At 41.8% G+C, this 26,481-nt stretch overlaps 1 protein-coding gene across 2 annotated transcripts in view; it reads left to right on the forward strand.

Annotated features, from left to right (window-relative positions):
- pacrg (PARK2 co-regulated) overlaps positions 1-26,481 on the forward strand; it is a 154,209-nt gene that overhangs the window by 15,998 nt on the left and 111,730 nt on the right. For both annotated transcript variants that reach the window (XM_077537831.1, XM_077537829.1), the window contains exon 2: positions 5,578-5,712. In XM_077537831.1, the coding sequence (XP_077393957.1) occupies positions 5,578-5,712 (135 nt within the window). The remainder of the gene's footprint in view (positions 1-5,577; positions 5,713-26,481) is intronic.

Genomic DNA, 26,481 nt, shown 5'->3' on the forward strand with positions numbered 1-26,481 from the left:
CCCCCGCCACGCTGAACTCACCCTCAAGAATTGATGAGACACAACCTCTTGTCTCCCCTGTCTCTCGCTTCCTTCGCTATCAACTCTTCAACGTCACCCGTACTTCATCTCCATTTTTCATTTTCCTCGCCACTTGGCGTCTTTGTTCTCTCTCTGACATTCCTTAACATTTTTTTCTCTGTGTTTTATCGGAGTCCTATCTTTTTTTCCCCCCTTCCACTTTCCCCTTCCACTGCCATCCTCGGTCTATGTGTCAACCCCAAGCAGGTGAGCCATGGAGGTGCCATACTAATGTGGTTTATTAGGAGCATCTCTTTTTCTCTCTCTCTCTCTCTCTCTCTCTCTCTCTCTCTCTCTCTCTCTCTCTCTCTCTCTCCCGGGTGACACCTTTATAAATGACAACAGCGCCAGGACCCCGTTGGTGTTCAATCACCTCTGCGGGAGCTCGCCCACGGGGGGCTCAGCATGTGTGTGGCGCGCACGCTTGTGCATTTATTGCCTCTGCGGGGGCCTTGCAGCAGCCGGGACTTCTTTATGGCGGAGCTCAGCTGGGCTGGACAACAGCGTTAGGAAGGAAACAGATTTGGACGAAGAGTGAAGGCGAGGGAGAGAAATGACAGCCCGGAGCTCATCTGACCACTGCTGCCTTGTTATGACTCCCTGATGTGTGCACCAGCAGCACACAGAGCAGTCTTTTCCTCCCTTTATTGCCTTACGCAACCTCCATCTCTGTGCTGTCGTCGCACAGGCTTGTTTATGGCTTCCATCGTGGAGCAGGAGCACATCTCTGGTGGTCGTCTGTCCAACTCAAAGCTTTTGCCTGTTTATGACAATGAGATGGAATGTTAGTTACCATATAGGGTGTTCACAGTTTATGACAGAGTTCTCTTCCTATGGCAGTGATGTAAATATGAATGTGTCATACTCGTGATTTTGAAAACAGATAAAAACTGTTGTTTCAACATCATGGGTCTTAAAGTGGACAATATTACAATTTCCAACTAAACACCAACAACTATGAGAGTTAACAGTATTTTGGCCTTAAAGTTGGTATGGTTCATATTAACTCATTCACTCCCAGCCATTTTCACTGAAGGAACCCCTTCGCTCCCGGCTGATTTACTGGAGTTTGACTGATTTTGCAAGGCCCACAGAATATTGTGTTCTATTGCTATAAAAACATGGAACCTACCAAAAGAAAGATTAGAGTATCTTCTTTCATCAGGAAGAAAAAGTATATTTGTATCTGTTTCCATTTTGCAGCAATTAGCATTAAAATATAGCTAAGCTTCTTCATTATTCATGAACCTGTTAAAAACACTGGGGAAAAGAGCCTGTTGCAACATGGCCCCGGTTGATCTCTTATACTCTGTTGCCACCTGTTTGGCATTTTTTTTTCTAATAACTGCCATTGCTTTAAGCGACCTCTTCAGGTCAGAAGCTGCATCAAAACCTTTTGTATGAAGCCTGTCGCCTTCACAAACGCTCCACAAAAAAACCATGTGAATACGTTTTTGGAACCATGGCAATATTTAAAATAGAGCGTGTTGATATGTTTTTTGGGGAAAATTAGTTAAGTACAGTAAAAGAGCAAAAGAAGACACGCATTCATGTTGGCCTGATGCCTTTTTAAATCAAGTCAAGTCAGGTCATCAGTCAACATGTTTGATGTGCTGCCAAAGTCATATCGCCAGCTACAATATAATGTCCGCCAGACAGAGGCTACTCATTCATTCATTCATTCATTCATTCATTTTCTCAACAATATCAATTTAAAAACAAAACAAAACAAAACAAACACACACAAAAAAACTACCAACCTGCTTAAGTGAGTTTTATTCTTCCCAAAGCATTCAGATTTAAGTTTTTTGAAATGAAACACAACACTGACCTTTTTTTTTTTTTTTTTCCCTCCCCACTACAACATGGGAGCAGTTTGCGGTCTACCAGACACGGTAACATGTTGCACTCCACATCCCATTTGTCACATAATGAAAACTGGACATTTTCATGAATTTATAACCCCCATGGACATGTAGACATGTCCTGTCATAAGAATAAGTTTGGTCAAACTAATTTAAGGCTAACATAGTTTATAATGGCAAAAACTGCCACCCCTGTGAACGGTTATGTTTATTTATAAAGCGCTTTAAGAACAGGCATTGCTGTGTACAAAGTGCTGTACATAAACATAAATATCGGTTATGCAGTAAATAATAAGGTAAAATAAGAACGAAGCAATGAGATTCTGAATCCTTAGCTAAGTGATCAGCTTCTGTTGTGAAAATTAAATATTGTTTTGTCCCTTTTGCAGACCGCCGGTGTGTGCTTTCCATCAGTGGGGATAATCGGACAGAAAGTAGTAAAATAGCTGTGACGCTTGTAATTCCTCAGCCATGAACACAGGCCATGGAATTGACTGCAGCGTCATCATTCCTGACCATAAAAAGCCACTCAGCCAGTCAGTACAGTCTGGGTTCATTCTCTCTCTCGCTCGTTGCCTCAGATGGAGCTATTTTTAGCTTCCCTATGCAGCACGCCTGGACTGCCATTGTACCTACCTGGACGTTAGGGCTTTGCTGCATTGATGGTGACCATGCGATAATAATGATGACGACTTTATTATTACTACAAAAAAAAATAAATAAAAAAATGTGTTCCTGCTTGACCGTCTGTAAATGGCCCTAAATTTAGGAATCCCAGATCTAGCTGGTAAATTGGATTCTTAAAGAAACAAACATAAACAATGCATTCCTCCCCACTCGCTCTTTATGTTGACAAGGTGCATTGTTGTTTCATGAGACAAGCATAGAGCCAATTACGTGCTTAAAATGGAAAACAACAACAACATTCCTTTCAGTATACAAAGGTTAAACAAAAGCTACTCTTTGTTGCTGTAACATTCACTGTTGCTGCAAGTAAACCTCTACTACACATATTACATGAAATTGTTTAAATAAAAAGGCTGGTGAAGGAATAATTTGCTCGCAACATTTTATTTAGTCTCCCCCTGCAGTGCCTTTTTAACTCAGCATTTTATTCAGTATTGCCCAGTAAAGTCTCCAAACGGTTGTGAAAATTACTGAAGTGCAATCCCCCGGCGCTCTAAAACCTTTTTTAAACTAGCTCTTTGAACCGCTGCAGCTGTAATAGCTGACTCCCTCTTTGCAACGTAGAGCTCCATCTACAGTAGCTTTCATCATCCTGGTGATTTCTCATTGCTACCTTGTTTTTTGGTTTTTTGTTTTTTTTAATATAAAATGATTATGTGTTGGATTATGCAACACACAGTCAACACTAGAGAATGATGTAAGAGTATTACATGCGAAGTTGTATGGCGGAACATCACTCGTGTTAATTCTTAACGATGCCCATTTGTTTGCGCTCCGTAAAAATGCTGCTTCTCGATGGGTGGTAATGACAGGATTAATGACTGTAACTATCTTGTCAGTTATGGGCAGTGTGACACAGATGGTCTGGGATACGTGGAAGAAGTGTTCTATGTTAGGTAGTCGCAAACTGTGGTGCTTCACAAGCAGCTCGTCAATTGCAGGCTAACGCAAGAAGCTAACATAATAGTCCTCTTGTTAACTGGACAACAAATGGGCGCAAATGCACCTGTCACGGATAATCCAGAGTGAAGTCCTTGTTTTCACAAAAAGCTGGTCCGCACTGGCTCTGACTGAGAGGCCAATCAGGCAAAGTGATAGGGGAACAAAAATTCCCAAACACTCGCAAACATTATACAAAAGTACTTGGAACCCATGGGGTCTTTTGTGCTTTAAAATTACTGATAATGTACGTTGACATCGCTCTTCGTAACAGTTCAATCCTGAAAATTTGTACCACATTTAAAGGGAGGTCTAGTAAAAAAATGTCTTCACAATAATATGTTCCATGCTCCCCCACTAGTCTACATAAAACAGTATTCTGATTTAATATTGCGTTTGTAGAATATGATTTAAGCAGAAAAATACAGCTGTTTTATGCATCTCAGGGGGCAGCCATTTTTCATTATGCTGCCACTTGCTGTCAACTGATAATGACATCACAGTGCCTGAGGCAGTGGTTCTTAACGTTGTTGGCGGTACTGAACCCCACCAGTTTCCTTTGCACATTCACCGAACCCTTCTTTATTGAAAATTAAATGTTTTTTTTTTCCTTCTCAAATTCAAGACATAGGTGTAGGGTTTACTGGTGAACAAAATGAACAGCAAGAGTAGCCTTTTCATTGAATCTGGCTCTCTTCAACTTGAATTCAGAAAGCGTTGTGTTCTTGCATTCCTCATGTCCATGCAGCTGAATGATGTGTTCCTTTCGTTTTGTTAGATAGCTAGTTTTGCTGTACTACAATTGCTCAACAGCATCATCATGCAGTTAGGATGCTGACTCTATTGTCACAGAGAACTGTAAAACAGCCACTACTGTTTTCTTAAGATGGAACCCAGGGGCAACAGATACAATGAAAATAGCAGAAGCCCTGCAATTGAACCCTGTGGAACACCATATGTTTCGTTATACATCTGAATTCATATTGCACATATTTGTTCGAACTTGTCTTTTATTTATTTTTATTTTTTTGTTCAACATTGTTAGACTGAAGGGATTGCAATAATAAAGAAATCACATGACAAACCATCACAACACTCACAAATAAACCAAATTCCCTGAAACACAGATGTGCAAACCAATGATGGCCAAGCAGGGTGTATCATCACGAATCATTGGAATCGAGTGTGTGTTTTTGACCTCTGTCGAACCCTCGAGACTGACTCTTTGGGTTCGATCAAACCCAGGTTAAGATCCACTGGCCTAAGGGCTCAGCTTGCAAATGTTACATGACCAGTCACCAGACCCAGAAAACAAACTGCATAGTGATCGTTACGTGAGCCTTTAGGCACTGTAATGTCGTTTTCATTCGACTGCAAGTGGCAGTAGAAGGCAAAATGGCCACCCCAGAGATGGATAAAAACAGGTGGATTTTTTTTTCTGTTTAATTCATATTCCACAATGCAATATTAATCGGACTACCGTGTTTTGGCTAGCGAGCCTGCATAGAACATATTGTAAAGAGCAGTTTTGACTTGACTTCCTCTTAAATGTATTCCATATATATATTTTTAATACCTGCACCTTTTCAACCTTTGAGGTACTGCCTGTCTAAAGCTTTTTAATATTACAAAATGATGTTAAAATTCAAGATTGTTATGTGTTACAGTCACAAAAGGCTGAAGAACAGTATAGACTGTGTGGCAGAGGTGATAGGACTCCTATTGTCTTTCAGTGACACTGTAATAGCACACATACAGCCACGGAGGCAGAGAAAAGGATGCTAACAATGCCTCTGGCAATGCCTCTGGCTACAGGGCGAACACACACATGCACACGCCAACATGCACTTGCAGTGTTTTGCACAGCAGCAAGCACTCGTGCCCCCCTGAATTACTCAAAAGAAAGAGCCGTGGGAGTAACTCTATTCTAGTGCGCGAGTCAGTTCTAATTTCATAAAACAACACTTCCCATGCGCAGTCTGCTTGCTTGTACTTTTATTCATGTCTGCTTTGTGTGTCTGGTCAGGTGGCAGGTCCCCCGCCGGCGGGGGCTTTTCAAGAGCGCCTCTGCAAGCCAACCATGTTTCGGAAGTTCTATGAGCGTGGGGAGTTCCCCATGGCACTGGAGCACGACACCAAAGGCAACCGCATCGCTTGGAAGGTAGGCAACTAGGCACGCTAACCAAAGCCTGTGGTCCCTAATAGGTGGCCCGCGGACCGGTACTATCTGGTACCGGGCCACACAGATAGATTGCCTCCTCCCGGCGTCAACGAATGGTTGCCGGTCCATGAAAAATCTGAACTAATGTGAACCGGTCCTTTGCGGGGAAAAAAAGGTTGGGACCACTCCCCGTATCAAATGTATTGGGATTCTGATGCTTCTGTCTGACTATTTACACATCTTTTCAAGTGATCCATATCCAATGTCACTGTGTCACTGAAACTATCTCCATGTGCACGTCTCAAGAAAATGTGTACAGATGATCTAAAACACTAATATTTATACTCAATTTAACTGATTATCGGTGCCAATATTCAGCATTTTGACAAATATTGGCATCAACATTTAAAAAAATAAAAAAATAAAAAATCTGCTGGCCGATCAATATAAATTCCTTTCACTTCAGGGGATCAGTTTATTTAAATTTTCTTTTATTTACAAGAGATTCTGCTGACCCTGGGAACTCTCTGCACCTTCTGCTTTTTGTTCGAGTCAAGGTAAGTGAACATTTCAGAAATTTTGGAAAACTTTATTTACTCCAGAAAACAAAAGAGAATTATTTAGTTGTTAAGTTTTGTTCGAAGAGAAACATGTAGGCTCTCATTAATTAAAACAATATTCAGTGTAATATGAGTTGTATTTTTTAATCTTTTGTTTTTATTTTTATGCCGATCTGTTAAATCCGCACCACTGCAGTATGCTGAAAAAAATATCAATGATGTCATCGGTTAATGAACATCAACATGACTCATCACATTAGCATTGACTAAAAAAATCTCATGTTTTTGTTTATCCACATTTAGAAGAAGACCGATACTGATCAGAAGTTTTCTGATTTACTCGGCCTCAGTTGTCCACTATATTTTTTGTTTTCTTTTGTCTGGATACTTTGGTCCTATCTCATTAGCTCCATAGTTCTGGCTTCGGTGCAGCCTCAACTGCATGGCCTATCATGTTAATTAGGCACAGTGGGCAAAAATAAATGACAGCTTTGGTTCAGATGGACATATTTTTACATTGGCTAAGCCCACAAACAAAACTTTTTTTTTTTTCATTTTAGGAGGATGCAACTTGGGTTCAAGTATGAAAGCTACGGAGGCCTAATTAAGAATCTACAAAAAAAAAACAAAAGCAGATAATCAGCATGCCGTCCTTGCTGTTTCCTGTTCTAGCAGACTTGTTGTCTTGGATGACACTTGTTGCAAGTATCAACTCTTGTGCACATTGTCACATATTGTCAGAGCTACAGTGTGAGCTGTCGTCCTGTAGGAGGCAGTGTGGATTAACTCACTCCAATCCCACCGTTGTGTGTCACAGCATAACTCACACAATCCATCAATCATAAACTCTGCAGGGACTCGCCCACGGAAAAACAAGCAAAAAATAAATAAATAAATAAATAAATAAATAAATAAAAATCACAGTATGTAATTGTATATGCAATTCTGTGCTGTATGTACGTATACAGTATGTGCATCAAAGTGCAAGCCTCCACAGTGCCATTAGGCTGCTGAATGGTTCTCTGTGTGTGGGATGGATGCCTTCTCCTAATCACCATCTTGCGTTAGCTCAGCTCCCGCTACGCTGCCAGCCGTTCCATAACTTTACCATCATAATGACGTTCAGTCATTGTATGTAACATTGCTTGAATCAAACAAACGCTGCCCTTTTCCACCTCCTTTCCGAAGCATCAAAAAGAGACGCCGAGCAAACGGGTCTCCGCCGGCATGAATTATTGATGTAAAATGTTCAAATGATCCGTGCGTTTGTCAAAAGTAATGTATTTGTTTTGCGCTTTGTTCGTGGACGGCGCTAAGCAAATGTGATGCGGGGCTGTACGAAACTGCTGTCATATCTCATTAGGTTCTTTATTGATCCCTCTCCCTCTCTCAATACCTCACTCACCTACTGTTTTGATTTCTGCGGCCTTCTTGGTTTGTAAAAAAAAAGCCTTCCAGGTAGAGCCAGTCCCCGTTTGATGGTTTGTGTGCTTAGCAAAGTGGTTACAATGTGTAGCCGCGATAGCAGTAAGTAGAGTGGGGCTTCCTCGTGTTTGTACTGAGCCGCCCTCGAGGCACTGGTTCAAGAGAACGATTTCAGATCAATCTCGGTCTGAGAGATCAGTCACCCTGCAAATAAAGTCTTGAGGAAAGTAAGACTGGGAGGGCGGAGGAGTTTGAGGAGCGCAAAATAAAGAGTATGTATATTTTTGTTTATATTCCTCCATATTATAATAAGATAAACTTTGATAATATTTCAAACTGTTTATTAGTACCATTTCAAATTTTAAATAGCATTTCTACTGTGCTTAGTAATAATTGTTTTCTGGCAGATGCGCACGATAAAAAAAAAAAAAAAGGTGTGAACCAATGAAGAATACAAAGTGGAGAAAATAGAACGAAATATCAACAATGAAGACAAAGAAAAGAGAGAGACAACAGAACGTGACTTCGACAGCCAAGAAAATACGAGAACGTCGGACGCAGCCTAGGTGACATTTCAATTTTTCTCACTTATAAAGAGTACTTGGGTGATGGTTTTCATTTAATTCAACTTAAAAAAAACAGCCTAGTTCTGAACATATGTCAGTTTTCTACCATTTACAATTAACAGTTCAACCTCCAAAGTTGGATTCTCCTTTACATTTCGGAATTGTCACATCATCATGTCAGTTATTCTTAATGTTGAATGGGTTAGCCCGTATGCTACTTGCTACAGTAGCTAGCTGCGGAGATATATTAGCTATAGAGTGAGCCATGTGTTGCTCCAATAAGTTCATAATAATTCGTTGAATTATTTTCATTTGCATATTTAAATCATAAAACGAGTATACAGTTCAAACCGGTCTTTGTTGCACACCTAATATTTTAGTTAGTTTTAGATAGATTATATTATTGTAATTTCATTTACAATTCAAATAAAAAGCTTATTTACACAACCCACAAAAAAAAATTAGTTTTCTACAGTACTTCCTACCATGTTTTAGTCTTACAAACGTCTGCTCCCTTCCTACTCCCCTCGCAATTCTTCTTCCGAGCATCAAGGGTGCAGCGGCATACGTTACTTTCTGCTGCATGTCATACATATTTCCACTCTCAATTCCCAGTAGGCCACACTGGACTCTTATCATCCTCTCTGATCTTTCTCACAGTGTTTTTAATCAGATGCTTGTTGCGATTAAATTCCCACGATGCGACTGCTCCTGATGAGCTGCCGTGTCTCATAAACAGAAAAATATATGAGAGCTAAATGACAGCGAATTATGCATCACGGTGCAGTTTACTGTACTTTGTGTGGGTTTCATAGTTCGTGCGGGTCTAGAAGTACGCGGAGGAATGCAAGCAAACGAAATGTCAAGGGCAAGTCGAAAATGGAAAGGTTGCGTCTGAAAGGCAATTTGGCTCTCGAGAGGTAAAAGCCTTCGCTGTAATGGCGCGCTCAGGTAAAAGCTTTGCACGTATAGAGAACATGTGCGGCAGATAGATAAGAGAGACTAGTGACGATTTGTGTGCGCACCCGTGTGTATGTGTATGCATTTGGCCCTTATGTTCAGGCAGGGCCTGGAAGAGCACGGGAATCGACTACGATATCACAGTGCCAAAACAAGGGAGGGGGAGGTGCCAGAGAAGGGAGCGGAGGAGAACGGCAGCGCCACGGGGACTCGGCACTCCGTAGACATGGCAGCCGCTTGGCTCGCAGTTATAATTGATGAGCTGAGGTCTGCATTGCCTCACATACGCTCTCTGCACCACCTTCTGCATCAAATCGGATAGCTTTGGATAGGAATGGAGTGCAGATACCTTCAGCCTGATGCTAATACTTGGTATCGGTACTTGCCCATCCCTACCACCAACACCTGAACACGGTTTTGTTCTGTCTGTGTGGCCCGATAGTTGGAGACAACCCTGCTGCGCGCCGCCAAAATAGCCTTGTTGATTTCATGTCATTGATCGCCTCATCTGCTTTATCTTTCCCTTGATATCCGTGTCGCCTGTAGGCTCCCACTTGTAGTTTTGTCTGCTGTATAAATCTCGATTGGCCTGCAGGCTGCCATACAAGCACGCCCCCCCCCCCATTCTCGGGCTTGTATTTTATGTATTGCCCTTTTGTGCTTTTACGAGGTCTGTCTGGGGCAGAGCAAAACGGCATTTCATAAAAAAAAAAAAAATATCAATGCAAACCTGATTTCCAGTACGCCACTACAGCCGCAGTTGGCAGAGGGGATGCGGAGATGGGGTGGCGTCGGTTTTGTGAGTGTGTGTGTGTGTTGGGGGGGTTTAATCAATTAATCTGATCAAGCGCTTTAGGAAATGGAGAGCATAAGCGCTCCTGGGGGATGGATATCCATCTCCTCGTGATGATTGAATTACACAGAGTGAGAGTTGGAGAGAAGGAGGGGCGGAGGTGGTGGCGGTGGTGGGAGGGACGCTGAGAAATGAGGTGGTTAGGGTGACAAAGGATGAGAGAGCGCATGCTTGATACGAGACTGAAAGATGGAAGCAAACGAAATAAAAGAGGGAGGCCAAAGAGAGATGAGGTCAATACCAAAAAATGCGTCGGGGGAAAGCTCTTATTTCCTTCCCTCTCAATTCTCCCCCACCACCATTTGCATTTTTATATGGCATACCTTGCTGTTGATAACGTGTTCTCTTGACAGCTATATTGCGCACCACAGCTCCCTTAAATCAGTCTGCACCCGTGTCAATTTGCAGCTGCAGCGCTTCTGTGGACAAATTTGTCATTTACGCGCTAATAAATCTTCAGCTATAGTATGCACATGGACAAACACGGCTGCATATTTTTACTGTAACGTGTCTCTAAATTATAAATAAAAAGTATTCTCGCAATAATGTTACAAGAACGTATTTCAGCCGAAGTCACCCTGGAACTGCAGCTCTTCTGCATCCTTACGTGCCGTGATGTCTCCCCAGCAGTGTCAATAGCATGGAACGCGATACCAGGAGACAGACCAATTCATAACTTAATGTAAGATGTCTGTCATGGAAAATAAATAAAATTTGACCTCAATAGTAAAAGACTTATATAGCGGTTTATCTACACCACAGGTCTCAAACTCCAATCCTCGAGGGCTGCAGTCCTGCATGTTTTAAAGGTTTCTCTCCTCAAACACAGCTGAATCATATAATGAGGATCATTATCAGTTTCCTGTAGAGCTTGCTGATGAATCAGGTGTATTTGAGGAAAGAAACCTCTAAAACATGCAGGACTGCGGCCCTCGAGGAACGGAGGTGGAGACCTGTGATCTACACCATACGGTGTCCAAAGTGTATTACAAAACCTGATGTTCAGTTATTTGAAAATGTATTATAATCGGCAGATGCATTGCTGCTGCATTGTTTTAACTTTTGAATAGTTGTTCTTTAAAGTTTTTAATTGATTTTTAAATCGTAGCCAACGGTAGGATCTGGGTTGATTGTTGCACACTTTGATGTTGTAAAATAGTCGTCCTGGCGCAAACATCCTGAATGCTGGATGGGTTAGCCTACATGCTACTTGGTAAAGTAGCTAGCTGCGGAGCCATAGATATATTAGCTAGAAAGCAAGGTATGATCATCATTAGATTCACATGGTGATGGTTATGATCAATGTGGTTTAAATAAGTAAAGGTACATCATTAAAAGTGCTTGGCACTTGGAGCTGAATTCATTGCTTTCGGCATTTGCGTGCAGCATAACCACTAAATACTGCTTCACCATGTTTGCGTTGAATTCTCGGCTCCACTAAATAACACTGCAGATTTCAGAGCCCTACTGTTTATATTCATGACCTAAACCATTTAGTGACGGGGGCCAGTGTTTTAAAATTGAACTAATATGTTCTAATCTCTTTGTTCTGGTCAGAAAAGAAGCTTCTGAATGAGCTGCAGCTGTTTGATGCTCTTTTGAGGGCGTCCAGTCAGAAGACCGTAACAGTAGTCAAATCTAGTTGAGATAAAAGAATGGATAAGCTTCTCTTTGAGTTGAAATAAGTGCTTCAGTCAGAAGTTTGCTGTGTCTCCTACCACATAGTATCAAGAGAGTTTAGGCAATAGCAAGAGACACGACCAAACACAGGTCACTCCTTTGTGTATAGAAAAGGCTACTTGAAAAGGCCTTGTAAGGGTATATAGTGTTTTCAAAGTACACAACAGTATGACGGTGCATACTTCTTTTGAGCCATACTTTTCATTTTCAGTCCATACTCTCTTTTTGCATCAAATGACCCACTCTTTTACTCATGTTGAATGCATATATACCTCCTCTCTGACTCCATGTGAATCGTTTCTTATCTGCTGTGAGCGCTCGAGCTTTGTCAGGGGAACCTTTGAATAGACGGAATAAAATGGGGTTAACCATGCGTTTTCACCAACTCCCTGGCTGAATGCTGGATGGATACTCTAGAGAGCAAGGAAGGTGTAGTTCTGTGTCATCAGGAGAAAAAAAAAGATGAAAACACAATCAGAGGAGAGAATATGAACAAGCCCCCCTGGGCTTTCTTTCTTTCTGCGAAGGAGGGAGTGTAGATCAGAGTAGTGGGGAAGCACCAGGCGTATTATCTGGAAAGCAAAGGAGGGGGTGGTTGCAGGAGTGGGCCCTCCAACAACACTGGCTCGCCATCAAGGCCCACACGGGTCGCCCGCCTCCCCAGGGAGAGAGGGAATTGTCAAACGGCTGCCGGGAAGACCGATGAGCTTCGCCACACTCCATGCTGATGATGTAACCGCAGGAATGGAGAGAGTGTTGCAATGGAGGTATCCAGCAGAGAGGACTTGTCTGGTGATCTTGAGCGGGCCACCCGCTGCCATCATTCATAGCAGGCGAACTCCACGTGAATCTAATGATGGTTGTTTAGCCTGTGGGCCCTGCTCTCTTGCTGTGGCACGAGACAATAGGAAAAAAAATTGATTTTTTTTTTCATTGGGGAGAAAATAGAGGCTCACTGAAGAAGCTTTTATTCCTATTGATTGCTTACAATGTGGATCAATAGGCATTCGTTCACTTATTTGGGCCTTGGCTTGGAAATGTGAACCCATGTAATACTTTTTTTTTTTTCCCCTTATCATATATTTTCTGCAGTTATGCTCCTTATTTGTGAACTTTACGCATTTCTGCATGGAACTAATGCAATGATGTGACTTTTCCACCAACCAGCATGTCACGTATTATTCTGAGACTTTCGGATTTGGATGGTAAGGCTGTAGTTGACACTTTTTTTTTTGTCTCGGTTTTGACTCGGACTCCTTGGTCTCGGACTCGGCCGTTAGACTTGCAGAATATTTTTACCAACTCGACCTAATCCAGCCATGTTGTTGTCCCTGAAAATTACCTTAAAAAGAAACTTAATTTTTTTTAATCCATTATTAGCAAAATAGACCGACATTAACATTGGCCACCCAGTAACCATCTTATTGGTCAACCTAGTTGTGAGTGCCAAAGCACATAGTCTTTTTCTTTCAATCATGTCAGCCGACAGTGGGGTTGGAAAATTTGGCTTGTAGATTTAGCGTTTTGAAGCAAACCTGGACACATACGGAACCACATGGATCTTGGTTCGACACTTGCAGTGGCACCACAATAAAAGCGAAGTTGCCACCCTCCAGTATTTTTTCTTTAAGATGCCAGCTCTGTCTCTTCACATTTTTGTATATTTGAGAAAGAAAATAACATGGCGCCCGGTTTCATAAGAAAATTTCTTTAATCTTGTGGTTGTGTACTCTGGATCTCATTTGGACTTGGACCTTGTGGATTCAGACTTGACTTAAACTCAAACATTTGTGACTCGGACTTGACTTGAACTTGGATCTTTATCACTCAAATTTGATTGTATTCGAAAAAGATAAACGTGGTGGATAGAAACGTAGAAAACCACATCTCATTCTTTACCGGGATGTTTTTTTTTAATGGCGTCTTCCATCATGGGTCGTTCCCCTTCTGTATGGCCATCTTATTTCCTTATCAGGCCCCCGAGCTTGCATTCATCCCCTCTGGACTCGCTGTTAGTGTCAGCTGCCTCCCAACACGGTTGCGGCTCCCACGCAGCTGACACCGCTGTGCAGATGGCGACACACTAGGGAAACACAGAAGTTGTGACTAACTTGTAGGCAGATGGGAAAGACACTGGGTTGCTAGAGGTAAGACAGGAGAGCAAAGTGATCGATGGCCAACACAGTCAGGAGAGGGAAGGAGGCTCTGGGAGGGGGTTGGGTCGGCTGCAAAATTAGACAGAGACAGAGGACAGACAGAGAGGGACATGGCTTGTCTGCCAAGGCAACAAATCAGCCGCACCCCTCCCTCCCTTTTCTGCCCTCCCACAAAATAAGACCGAGATCTATTGATTGGCACTCGTATTTGCTTGCAGGCTCCAGCTCAAAATGGAGCCTTTAATTAACTTAATGGACCGGCTGCAGCTGTGTGTGAGCCAGTGAGGGAGGAATAGAAATGGATAGATGGAGGGGAGAGCGGCTGCGGCAGCCAGCATCGCCAATAAGTGGGGTTAACTGCGGACCACTTCGACTATCAGTCAGAACGGTCGCGACAGACAAAAGGAGGGAGGTGAGGGAGAGGATGCTGACGTCCTCTGAGCTTCTTGTTATTGTCCGTCCCTTCCATCATCATTGCACCGTTTGGGGTACTTTCAAAGGTACCTACGTCATTTGTACCCTTGTCATGTTGTGTAATTCTTGAGAACATGTGTACCGTATTTTGTCCCTTTTGAAAGGTAAAAAGTTAGTCGTGTTGTAGGCACGCCACATCAACCAAGATATTATCGAGACTAGAGAGCATCCATTCTAACATATGACCAAGACTTTTGAAGGTCGAGACCAAGACAGGACCAAGACTGTTTATATCAAGGAAAAACTACAGAAAAAAAAAAGAACAAAATTTTGTAACATTTGTTATTTTGGTATCTTGCTTTTGACAATGATACAAAAGCTAACTTGGCTGTAATAGTAAATCGCCGTTAGCTCTGGACATTAGCAAAAGCTTGATTAGCTACTAGTCCAGAATATGCTCTGCTTCCATCCTGGTTACCAGGTTTTTTTTTTGTACGGTATTAGTGACGAAAACAACAGTAATATTTTCTTGTTCTGCTTTTTCTTTTTCTTTTCTTTTTTTTTTTTTTTTTTTTTTAACCCAAAGACATGTTTCACCATTATGGTGTTTCTGGTCAAACTAGTTTTGATTGGTTGGTGATTGGTTTCATATGCCAAGTTGGGTTGGACCAAGGTCAAAATTGCTTTCTTCCTTACTACGACTGAACTGTGCCGAGTTGGAACTGGTTGATTTGGTCCAAACCCGAGTGTTCACACATCCATAATTGGATCTATTCAGGGTGCTTCTGGGAATTTAGGAACATACTAACTTTATCCATCCATCCATCCATCCATTTTCTTGACCACTTACTCTTCACAAGGGTCGTGGGGGGTGCTGGAGCCTATCCCAGCTGGCTTCAGGCAGTAGGCGGGGTACACCCTGAACTGGTCACCAGCCAATCGCAGCACACACGGAGACAAACAACCATCCACGCTCACAATCACACCTAGAGACAATTCAGAGCGTTCAATTAACCTTCCAAGCATATTTTTGGAATGTGGGAGGAGACCGGAGTGCCCAGAGAAGACCCATGCAGGCACGGGGAGAACATGCAAACTCCACCCAGGAAGGCCAAAGCCTGGACTCGAACCTGCATCCTCAGTACTGGGAGGCGGACGTGCTAACCACTCAATATTAACTTTACTCCTTTGAAATTGTGTTCTTTTAATTCTAGCTGCAAAAATGTATCTTGCTTTGTACTTGATGCAAGTCGACCCCCAAAAGTCTCTACAGGTCAAACCTCCTTGTACTCTGCCGCCCTCCCTCTCCAGCCCCTCCTTGAAATCTTCATTCTCATTCCTGGCCACTCATCCATTCTGTCAAAGGTTAATTGGATTGGAAATGATTCGATTCATTCTGGATGTTAATGCTGTTATCATGCTTTTGTTTGAAAAAAAGAGGAGAAAAGAAGGCACCCCCCAACTCGTGCACTTACGCATAATTCAAAATAAAGGAAAAAGAAAAATCCAATTTAATCTTTTTTTTTCCCTAACTCCGGCTGAGGCTTGTCCCTGCAAGTCTTTTCCTTTAAATTATGGTAGAATTTCATTACCTTGAAAGCTTTTCCGCCTCCTCCCTCTGCCGCCCGCCCTGTCTCCAATACTTTGAATGGATCAGGACTAATGTCTTTCTCGTAACCTCAAGGTCAGAATATTTGGAGCCCAAGGAGCGCTCAAGGGTCCCTGTGATTAATGCACTGTACAAAGTACCGGGGAATAATGTGGTTCCCGATGGTTGCACAGAGTGATCAGATATGTGTATGCGCGCACATGCACACACGCACGGAAGCAAGCATATTCAAATAGGGTTACACAGAGGCCGACTCTTGATTCCTTCTATGTCTGACAGTGCACCCCTCCCCAATGAGTCTTTTACTATTCTCCCTCCAATGTGTTCATTGTACATTCACTTACATTGACTTATATTGGACACAACCAGACTATCACCTCTTCAGCTGTTTGTAGGAAAATACATTTACTTCGGAACCTCAGAATTTGAACATAATTCGTTCTTGTGAAGAACTGAATTGAAACACTTTTCCACATAGGAAATAATATAAATATATAATATTTATATATCAATATGTTGAAAACAATTGTCTAGATTCCAAAAGTAGATTTTATTTTTTTTTCCCCCCAGTTGCGGGAACTGACAGTGTCAAACATCTTGCTTGGTTCTGTGTGAAAGGCACAGTTGGATAACGATGATCTAAAAAAAAAAAAAAAAATCTGTTTGGAAGAGGCTGGTGGAGCCATCAAAGCTTTAGTTTATAGTGTGAATAGTGTTTGCTCATTTCATAATCTTGAGATTTGGCAAATCACTTTCATGTACCTGTTAATGTACCTGTTAATACACTTTCACCTAAACTATGTAAATAAAACGAATTATTTTAAACTGTTCTTGATTAAGTTTGCATGTTCTCCCCCGCCTGCGTGGGTTCACTCCGGGTACTCCGGTTTCCTCCCACATTCCAAAAACATGGATCAATTTGACCCAACTTTCTGTTTTTTTGTTTTTTTTGTTTTGTTTTTTTTTTTGTTTTTTTTTCACTTTTTCCACAAAAAAGGGGTCTTTCTGTAGATCGTCTGATCAACTTTATGGGTCAATTTGACCCACGTTCCTGGATTGTTTTACAAAAATAAATAAATTAAAAGAATAATTTTGTATAAAACACAGAAAGTTGGTTTTGCAAAAACAAACAAACAAACAAACAAACAAACAAATAAATAAATAAATAAATAAATACATACATACATAAATACATAAAAAAACACACCCATTTTGTATAAAACAACCCAGAAAGTTGGGTCAAATTGATCCATAAAGTAGATCAGTCCATATTTCATCCATAATTGGGTTACTTTTGACCCAACTGTCTTTCGACTGTGTGATTGTGGGTAGGAATGGTTGTTCGTTTGTGTGCCCTGTGATTGGCTGGCGACCAGTTCAGGGTGTACATTGACAGCTAGGATCGGCTCCAGCATGTCCGCAACCCTCATGGGGATAACCGGTTAGGAAAATGGTTGATGGATGTTCTTGACAACAATTCATTCCTTTGTGTTGACAAGCACACCACAATCTTTTTACGTTGGCGGCCATCTGCATTCTACTAAGTGTCTTTCTATTCTGAATTGTGGCTCCTGTAGCTTGCCATTCTCGCCATATCGATCAAACAAACAAGGCCCCATCCACTGCAGCCATTTGCAGATTCTATCTCCACTTTTGTTAATCATTTTCATTAATTTCCAGCAATCTGATCAATAGCTAATTGAGCTGGCAGAGCAGTCTCCTCAATGATGCGCCCCATTCACGTAGGTGCGATGACATTTTGTTGGTTTAATTGGGTTACAGACAAATCTCATGAGATGCATTGAATGTCTTCACGCTCTAGTCTAGTTTTCTCACAGCAGCAGCCGTTCAAAAGGCAACATTTAAATGGAGTAGAGGAGTCACAGCCATTCTCTTGATTGAAGTGGCTGAATAGAAAACACTCCGTGTGTTTGTTTTAGATGGGCCGTTGGAAAAGAGAAAAACAACCCTCTGCGGGGACGCTATCTATATTTATCAAAGCATGCAAAACACCATTCGACGAATGGGCCATATGCACATTTATACGTATGTCGTAGGCATACATCTGTCAGCAATGAGCTGCAATAAATCCCGTATATCCCACACATCTGCTTCTACATTAGGCAACACATTTGCATCACTCAAATAAATATGTCTATTAAATTGGACAAAACAACCTAAATGTGGGATGCAAAGGAGCAGAGCCCAATTGGGGAGAAGAGTAAACAATCATACAGCATAAGGAGGGTAAACAAACCATTTTCTCATCTATTAAATTGGAACAATAAATGATCAGCCCTAGTAGAAATAAATGTCAAAGACATAACGATGGGAGTTGAAATATTAATTTTCTAACAACCATAATAAGAATACCTTAAAGTGAATTTTGGTTCCAGGTATTACTACAGCCAAAAATATCCACAATTTTCAGGGATACAAAGGATACTCAGCATACCTTACATGACTTAATGTAAATCATAGGTAAGGATGCACTGTTACCACTTTTTTTTCGTTTTTTTTCAGACCGTGTACGCCTAAAGTCCAAGTCCTAATACTCCATAATGTCTTGCATTTGTGATGGAAATGTTTATTTTAAATACATAATGTTCAGAAACACAAAACACAAAATTTTCTTGAACATGGCACAAGTTTTAAACAAATATATAATTTTTAGAGTAACAGGTTATCGTTACTGACATTTTAACATTCAAGCATGTTTTTCTAAATTGTCTCACCACAAAATACACCTATGAACCTGCAGGACAAAGCATAGGGGCACCATTTAAAAATAGTAGCTAGATAAGAGACGACATAGAAAGTAGTCAGTTGGATTTGCAAGTATAGGAATATGGATGCCACGTTACCGCTGTGCTTTAACTTAAGTTAAAATAGTGACAAGACAACCAAACTGATACTTTATCACAACATCTTTTACTCCTAGTGGAGGCAAGAATAGACAGAGATGCAACGCAGGGCAAAGGTGGAAGTACAAAGATCGAGCAGGACTAATTTGATGACGTGTACGCCAGGTTGGACAGTAAAGGAGAGAAAGTTCTTTACAGGTTGCCAGAAATAGTCGTTGAGATGGGAAGGAAGTGCAGCAAGTTAGGGTGATCAAGGATAGCTATAGAAATATGTTGACTTGTGTAGAGGAAAATAATTAATGAGTTGATAACTGATGAAAATGAGAGAGAAGGAAGATGCTATCGTGGTGGACCAGGAAGCAACAACGATGAGAAAGGCAGTTGGTCCTGATGACGTACCTGTGAAGGTATGGAAACACCTCAGAGAGGTAGCTGTGGAGTTTTTGAGCAGTATGTTCGATAGAATTTTAGAGTGTGTCGTGATATGGAAGCATTATAGCACAATGTTTGTGTACCACGAGTAGTTGATGTGCACTCACCGTGGCAAAAACGGAGCTACTATTCTACTTATTACTAGACAGTGTGACCTTTAATAGATATTTGAAGGCAAATATAACCACATATTGTCCTATATGCAAAGGCACAAGTTACTACTAGCAGGAAGCGAGACGCCACAGGGACGTGTGATAAATACTGACAAAACACCTCTCATGACATGAATACCCAAAGGGTGGCCTGACTGTGCAGCTCCTCGGCCTTTTCGTACCCTCTGAGGTCCCAGCCAATAGCATCAGACAGAAAGAGGATCCGGAGCCCAGACCAGTGCACCCGGCGGAGCAAGAAATCACATTAATATTCCATATCAACTGTCACACATTCACCCATGGGGGCATTGTGATAGCGTGTGAAGTGGAATATAGATCGGTGTGTGTGGTGATTAATAAACACACTTGTCAGCCCGTAAAAGCATCGAATCCCACAGCTGGGAGATGTTTCACGCCCACGACAAATCATATGATTGTCTAGATGGGCCACAGTGACAACACACTGCATCGCATGTCATTAGCCGGGGCTAGCATACGTTGTGCCATAAAGGGCTGCATCCTAATTGATGCAGAAGACTAAAACATATGTCCTCATGTCACTACATCCAACAACGGATAGTAACAAGCATGTAAAATAAAGATGCACTGCGGTTATTTCACAGGAGCTCGGTGCCATGTACATTTGATTTAATGATGGTAAACACGGTTTAATGCGTGGTATGGCATGCCGCTGCCGTGCTTCTCTAATGGTAGCCTGCAGATTCATCAGCTTATCTGTCATGCTGATTTAATGGAGAAAGATGTTCAATGCACATGAATCAAGTTTTTGCACACTCAGGGCAACATGTAGCATTTATACAGTCATGAATCATAAAGGTAGGTTGTATCAAACAATGTGAGTCATTCTCGCTCACAGTTGCAGCAGACATTTTAAAGAATAGTAGAACTCGCATTCATTCTCTTCATTCAAGTAGCTTTTAAAATAGCATGTGTGGCGAAATAGAATATGCAGCACTTCTCGGTTTGGTTACCTGCCTTTGCCCCACAAAATAGCCAACAAATTAATAACACTGCACCACTGCAATTAAACCACAGCACAACCTCAGCCGACTTAATTTCCAAATGATTTTCCCCATAGGAAATAATGGAAAGTGACTTAAGGCTTAATCTGTCGCCATCATAAAAGCTTTAATAACATAGGCGCTGTTTTATGTAACATTCTAACGTTTCTAATCTTCATAGAAGTGTAAAGGGAATTTACGCCTGTGTAGTAAAGTTAAATACATCTAAAATTAAGTAAAACTACTCATCATTTGAAGACACAGAGAGGGACAATTCATCCCCAGGAGCCAGTTTTTCTTAGTAACAGTACTTTTGGTAGGCATTTGTATCATGAGAAAACCCACAAAAGTTTGAAAATCAATCCTATTAATTTCCAGCCAAACTTTTGCTGGAACATGTTCGTGAATGTCTGTTATCCTAACATTAATTAACTCAGTTGAGATGTTTTAAATACCAGAAAAAAATTGTACATGGACCTATGGAGTCAGGTGCGGAAGAATGTCCATTCTGTCCAAAATGATTCATCATTCGTCTTAACCATGCCCACACCGGGGAGCAGCATAACCGAACAATGTCTATATTTTTCCGATGAGTAGCTCCACATTCTTAAATGGTTTCAACAAGTGTGCCAAATGTTCTGATAATAGGAAGATGTAAGACCTTGGCAAGAAAAAGATCACAGCAGTCAACAAGTCTACTCGTGTGCCAAAGTGGCCTAAATCTAACAAACCCATCCTTGAAAAATAAACAGAAGAACTGCCATTTTGGTTTGAAACAGCCATTTTAGGATTATTTTGTCCATTTCTATGGGTCCCTCTGAAATGAACTTTTCCTCCAGATTTTGCCAATTCACTACACTTGACCAATTTTAGTTCCAATTTAGCAAACATCTCGTCAAGTCAAGTCATCTTTATTTGTGTGTAAAAAAAAGGCCACACCCTGAAGATATTCTTAGGCACCATCAAAAGTCAGAAATAGTTTTACTAATAGTTTTCATTCATTTATTGTTTTGCTTGTATTTTCCTGAGGAGCTCCTTTTACATTTCCATTACTGGTACCTTCTGTGCTGGCAATCACTAAAAAGCTCAAGAAAAAGTGAAACGGTCTTGTGCAGTCACATCCTTTTAAATTACACTTTCATGGGGGTTATCGCTTGATCTCACTCCCGAGGACAAATCTTTCTTGTCTGGATTTTAGTCCTTAAATAGCTCATGAGTAGCAAACAATCTCTTTGTTATTTTCTAGTCTGAGCTGCATGTTGAACATTGTTAAGTGACAAACGTGTCAATGACTAATCTGCGTGGGTGTTCGACCAGCACACCTCGCGTCAGCTTTTGGCGTTTCCCCTTATCTCAATGCTGTTTCCAGCCTGCCACTGATAAGGGAGAGTGAGGAAGGGAAGGATTCAGGTGTGTGTGTGTGCGTCTGGTGGAGGGACAAGAAAAAGGCCAAGTGAGAATGTGAAAAGAAACAGATATTAAAAAGAAATGACATGGTCAGTGTGAGAGGTCAAAAGCTTGTTTGATGAACACCCCGCATTCCCGCGACTTTTTCCACCTCGCTCCCTTCTTGGCACTTGTATTAAGTCTTAAGTGAAAATAAAATTTTCATCCATCCTGCAGCATTTGCTGGGCATGCTCACACTAGTGCGAGCCACCCGTCTCTATTTCGTCATCTGAGGAGGAAGCCTTTTGTAATTCTGAGTTCAGATGGATGAGCAAAAAGAAAAAGCAAGCAAGTCGTGACTCTCGGCTCCAATCCGGGTCTGACCTGTCCCCAGCTGTATTACTAAATCGGCCTTGTTACATGACGAGGGCTCGGGCTCGCCTCGACGACCCCCTGGCTGCAATCTGGATGTCTGTGTCAGCTCGGGGCAGGGCAGCCCTAGAATAGCTGAGGTCATGGATTTACCTTTTCCTCCCACACTCAATCTCCAACCCCATACCACCCCACTTGCTTCTTCAACATCCACACGTCAGTATTCTTTTCCCATTTACTCCTATTGACACACTTGTACCACAATCCTCTCTATTCTCTGGAACAGGGATTCCCTTCAAAGTGTGCTCAGGATTAAAAGTGTAATGACGGTATGGTATGATAATTATGGTACACATTCACTTCATCAGGTTGCCTTGGTTCAATCAAGTTTAGGAGATACTGCCCTAGAGCAGGGTTCACCAATTCCAGTCCTCGAGGTCCGGAGTCCTGCAGGTTTTAGATCCCCCCCTACCCTGATCTTTAGCATCAGATGCTTTGGAAACATCTCAAAACTCCAGGACTCCGGACCTGAAGGACAGGAATTGGTGAACCCAGGCCTCGAGGGTGCTTTCTCATCTCCATTTTGGGAATTTCTTGTCTAGAAACTTCCCTTTGCTACTTCTACTACTACCACTAGGTCACATACCATTTTGAAAATAGATGCTTGCCCCACTGAACTCCTCTGATTTCCCCTCTAGAAGGCCCCCTTAGGTTGGCCACAGTTTGAGAATCTACAGTAGAAGAGAAAACCCTGGATCACTTCCTTATTGGCAATTAGCAGCAGCATGAAGACTGCTCACCGTATCCTACTCAGTGAGCTGCCATGTGGAAGGGGAAAAAAAAGACAGAATGAGAGCAAAGAAGGAGACTAGAATATCCACACAAGAGCTTTATTAAGTAGTTTCTATTGGTAGGTTACTCTCAAGTCTTGGCACAGACGGTCTCAATTAAGCCGATAATACCGAGTGACTCTGGTGTGGAAGGGAATCTTGTAAGGCTGTTTGTGTACATGGTTCTGTATGTGGTCGTGGATGCCCTTTAAGGTTAAATAGAGCGTGCCGGCTTCCCAGCCAGTGTTAGTTGGGGGTCTGACACATTATGATGTACGGCGTGGCACACCACTTTCTCATGCGGGCCGTCGGGAAACGGCCTTAACCCCAGCCCCCTCCTTGAACCCTGGCCTCCAGCAATGCAATGTGCTGGAGGCATACAGCATGGAGAATGTACATGTCAGAATATGAAAGCCGAGACCCTCTCTTGGCCGCAGCGTTGTTTCAGGCGAGAGGTTAAAATGGCTGTGGAAAATATCTCATCTGATGCTGTACAATTGGCTTTCTGCTTTATGAACAAAAGAATTGGTGAATGTATATTGCCTTGTCCCTTGACAAAACACACAATTTCAAGAGCTATCAGAGCTGTATCATTGCCATTTCCCACGTGTACCCAACATTTCTTCTAATATGACATTTCATTAGCAATTCACAGCTACAGTAGTGCCCTCTCAGGAATATTTGTCAGTGTAAGAGAACTTGGCTTTACACTGTGTTAATCATACACACTCAGATTTCCCGCCGTAACCCATTATTATTATTGCGCCTCATTATAATCTTCCGTTTTGTTTCTGTCTAGTTTTACATTGTGTATTATTATTATACATTTTTGTACAATATATGCTTCCGTCCATTTTCAATGCTCTTTATTCTGTTCTCAATGGCGGTGAACTGGAGCTTATCCAACAGCGATGACTAACCATCCACACTCACTTTCACACCATCACTGAGTGGAAACAGGAACATTTTTGTATATTTTTCTGTGAACATTTTATCATACTAAAAGTCCCTTCAACTGGTCTTTATTTGTTTACGATGCACTCTAAATGTAGGACCTTACCAAGGTGCCCATGCTATGCCTGTTTGAAAATGTATCATTTTGATTTAGGGAGACCTTTGCTTTTATGCCAAAAAGCTATGTGAGGGATCCTTCTAGTCCACTTTCAGTGACTTAGATTATGGATTTCCAGGTCCATTTTGCACCTATTCATCAATGGGTTTCAATGACTGACATTATGTCACTGCTTATTCCACACCACACAGTGTGCATTTTTTTTTTTTTTAGAGAATATAAAACAATTTGCAATCTACAAACAGTGATCTTTTGAAGCTGTGACTTATGTCACCTGTTCTTTCTTTCTTCCCGAGGTCACCCGATATGTCTTGTGTACATACTGTCTGAGGAAATGAACAATGCACTTTGTACTTTTATTATTATTATTTTTGGCGTCCTTGCATTTCTTACAGCTGTGTTATTGTGATGCCAACCCTCCCACCCAGCATGAAAGCCATGTCACTTTTTCTATTAGATTGTGAGAAAGGAAGTGAAACCATTTATTAGTCTCCATGGGTCACCGAGTGAAATATGACGTGCAGGTCTCGTTCTGTTGAAAATGAAAAAGTACATAGGCACATACCTTCATCTCACATCTCCTTTCTCTGTCGCCATCATTCGGAAGAAATAGCTATCATTTCGACAGTCTCTTATAATGGCTCTATGTGATAGAGTTTATTTATGACACAATTCATTTTAATCCATCAGTCGACTGGGAAATGGCCCTGTCAAATAGTGGCACATTGTTGTTGATCTTATGACTGTGGATTATAACTACCGTATAAAGTTTCTAAGCAAAGGTTAGGGATGAATGTTATCAGGATTTAATTGAAATGCAGCCAGTAAACTTTAAGTAAGGTGTGAAAATGTCAGTACCAGAGAATGTCACACCTCCACTGTCAAGACTTGATACTACACCATTAAACAGACAGCCTGCCATTTGTCTTTCGGGTGAGTTTTCTAATACCCGTAATGGCTGTGGTAATAAATTAAAACTAAAATAGCTTAAGCTGGTCGTAGATACCTCACCCTTCTTTATAGCTTTACTACAACCCTTCTTACCTAGAAAATCATTGGCTCTGTAGCACTAGAATATTAAGTATCTCTATGGTGGATTTTTTATTATTTTTTTGCTTTTAATGTACCGTCATTTACCACTTAGCCGCTTGAATTATGCAGCAATGTCCTAACCGCACTGGTCCCCTCGTCTGATGGCTTCCCACTTTAGCAAGATAACCAATTAAGGCTGAAAGCTGATTGGAATGCGACGCCATCTTACCCTTGACCCCATCATGCGCCTTCGTACGCGGGTGTGTTTCCATTCCTACGGAGATGGTGACGGTGCCCCCTCTTGCGAGATGAGCGTGCGTAGTAATTGGAGCGGCTGGAGTCGATTTGTTTCTGTCCTTTCGCTCAGTGGCAGCAGATTTGCTGGTGGGCAGCCCATGGAGCGATGCCATCCTGTCATTTGTCAGACAGGGTGCAATTTCCCGGTCATCTGTTTCCATCCATTTCTCAAGGTGAGGAAAAGATGGTGAGTGATGGACACTTTAATGTGGCTCCTCATACTGTTGAAGCTTACTCTTCTTTTTCTAGTGATAAGCTGTACACTTACAATTCTGCAGTATATCTCCCAAGGTTAGTCCATAGGTTTGGCAATGGGTAAAATTAAGTTTGGGTGAGTTGCTGACTTAAAGCAATCAAAATGCCCCGTTGAAACGGTTTTGTCAAAACTGGTCAAGTTTAGGGAATAGAGAGGTCAGGGTACCAAAGGCAGATTTCCTGAACTATTCGCAAGTTAAACACAGGGTACTTGAATGGGAACTTGAGTAGGCATTGATCCAGGGATCCGGCCGTTCTTCCAGACTGTCGTGGTAAAGCTTGAGCCAAAAGGCAAAACACAAAAATGTACTGCTTGATATACATTAACACCTCGTCTATGGTTAGTGGCGGAAATGAATTTCCTTCACAGTGTATCTAGGTGCAGAATTGTTGTCATTCATGAAGGGCTCGGAGGAGCCAGTGGAGACTCCAGATGCCGCATAGTCATATCCCTGGGGAGGTGCTCCGGGTATGTTCAACCGAAGAAGGCCTCAATGCAGATCTATGACACTGGGACTGCCTCAGCAAAGTCCACAACTTCCTGCTGACCCTTTGAACCACTGGACTACCGATTATATTATTTCATGGACAAAAGTCCTTGACCTTTGTAAAACTCTCGTTCAAGTCCAGTCTTTCCCTACTGCAAGCGACCCAGTATGAACTTTGTGTCAGGATAAACTTGTTGGTGTTAAAATCCTCTTTGCTGCCAAGGCTGTAGTTGCCAAAGACATTTTGTGTCTGTGAAGACCTCAGCCATTTTGCAGTCCTATGCGATGACGTGTTTCATAACGTCCAGTGAATACTTCACTGTCATAACAGTTGATTTTTCTA

This window comes from Festucalex cinctus, chromosome 12 (assembly GCF_051991245.1).
Source record: "Festucalex cinctus isolate MCC-2025b chromosome 12, RoL_Fcin_1.0, whole genome shotgun sequence".
Lineage (NCBI taxonomy): Eukaryota > Metazoa > Chordata > Actinopteri > Syngnathiformes > Syngnathidae > Festucalex > Festucalex cinctus.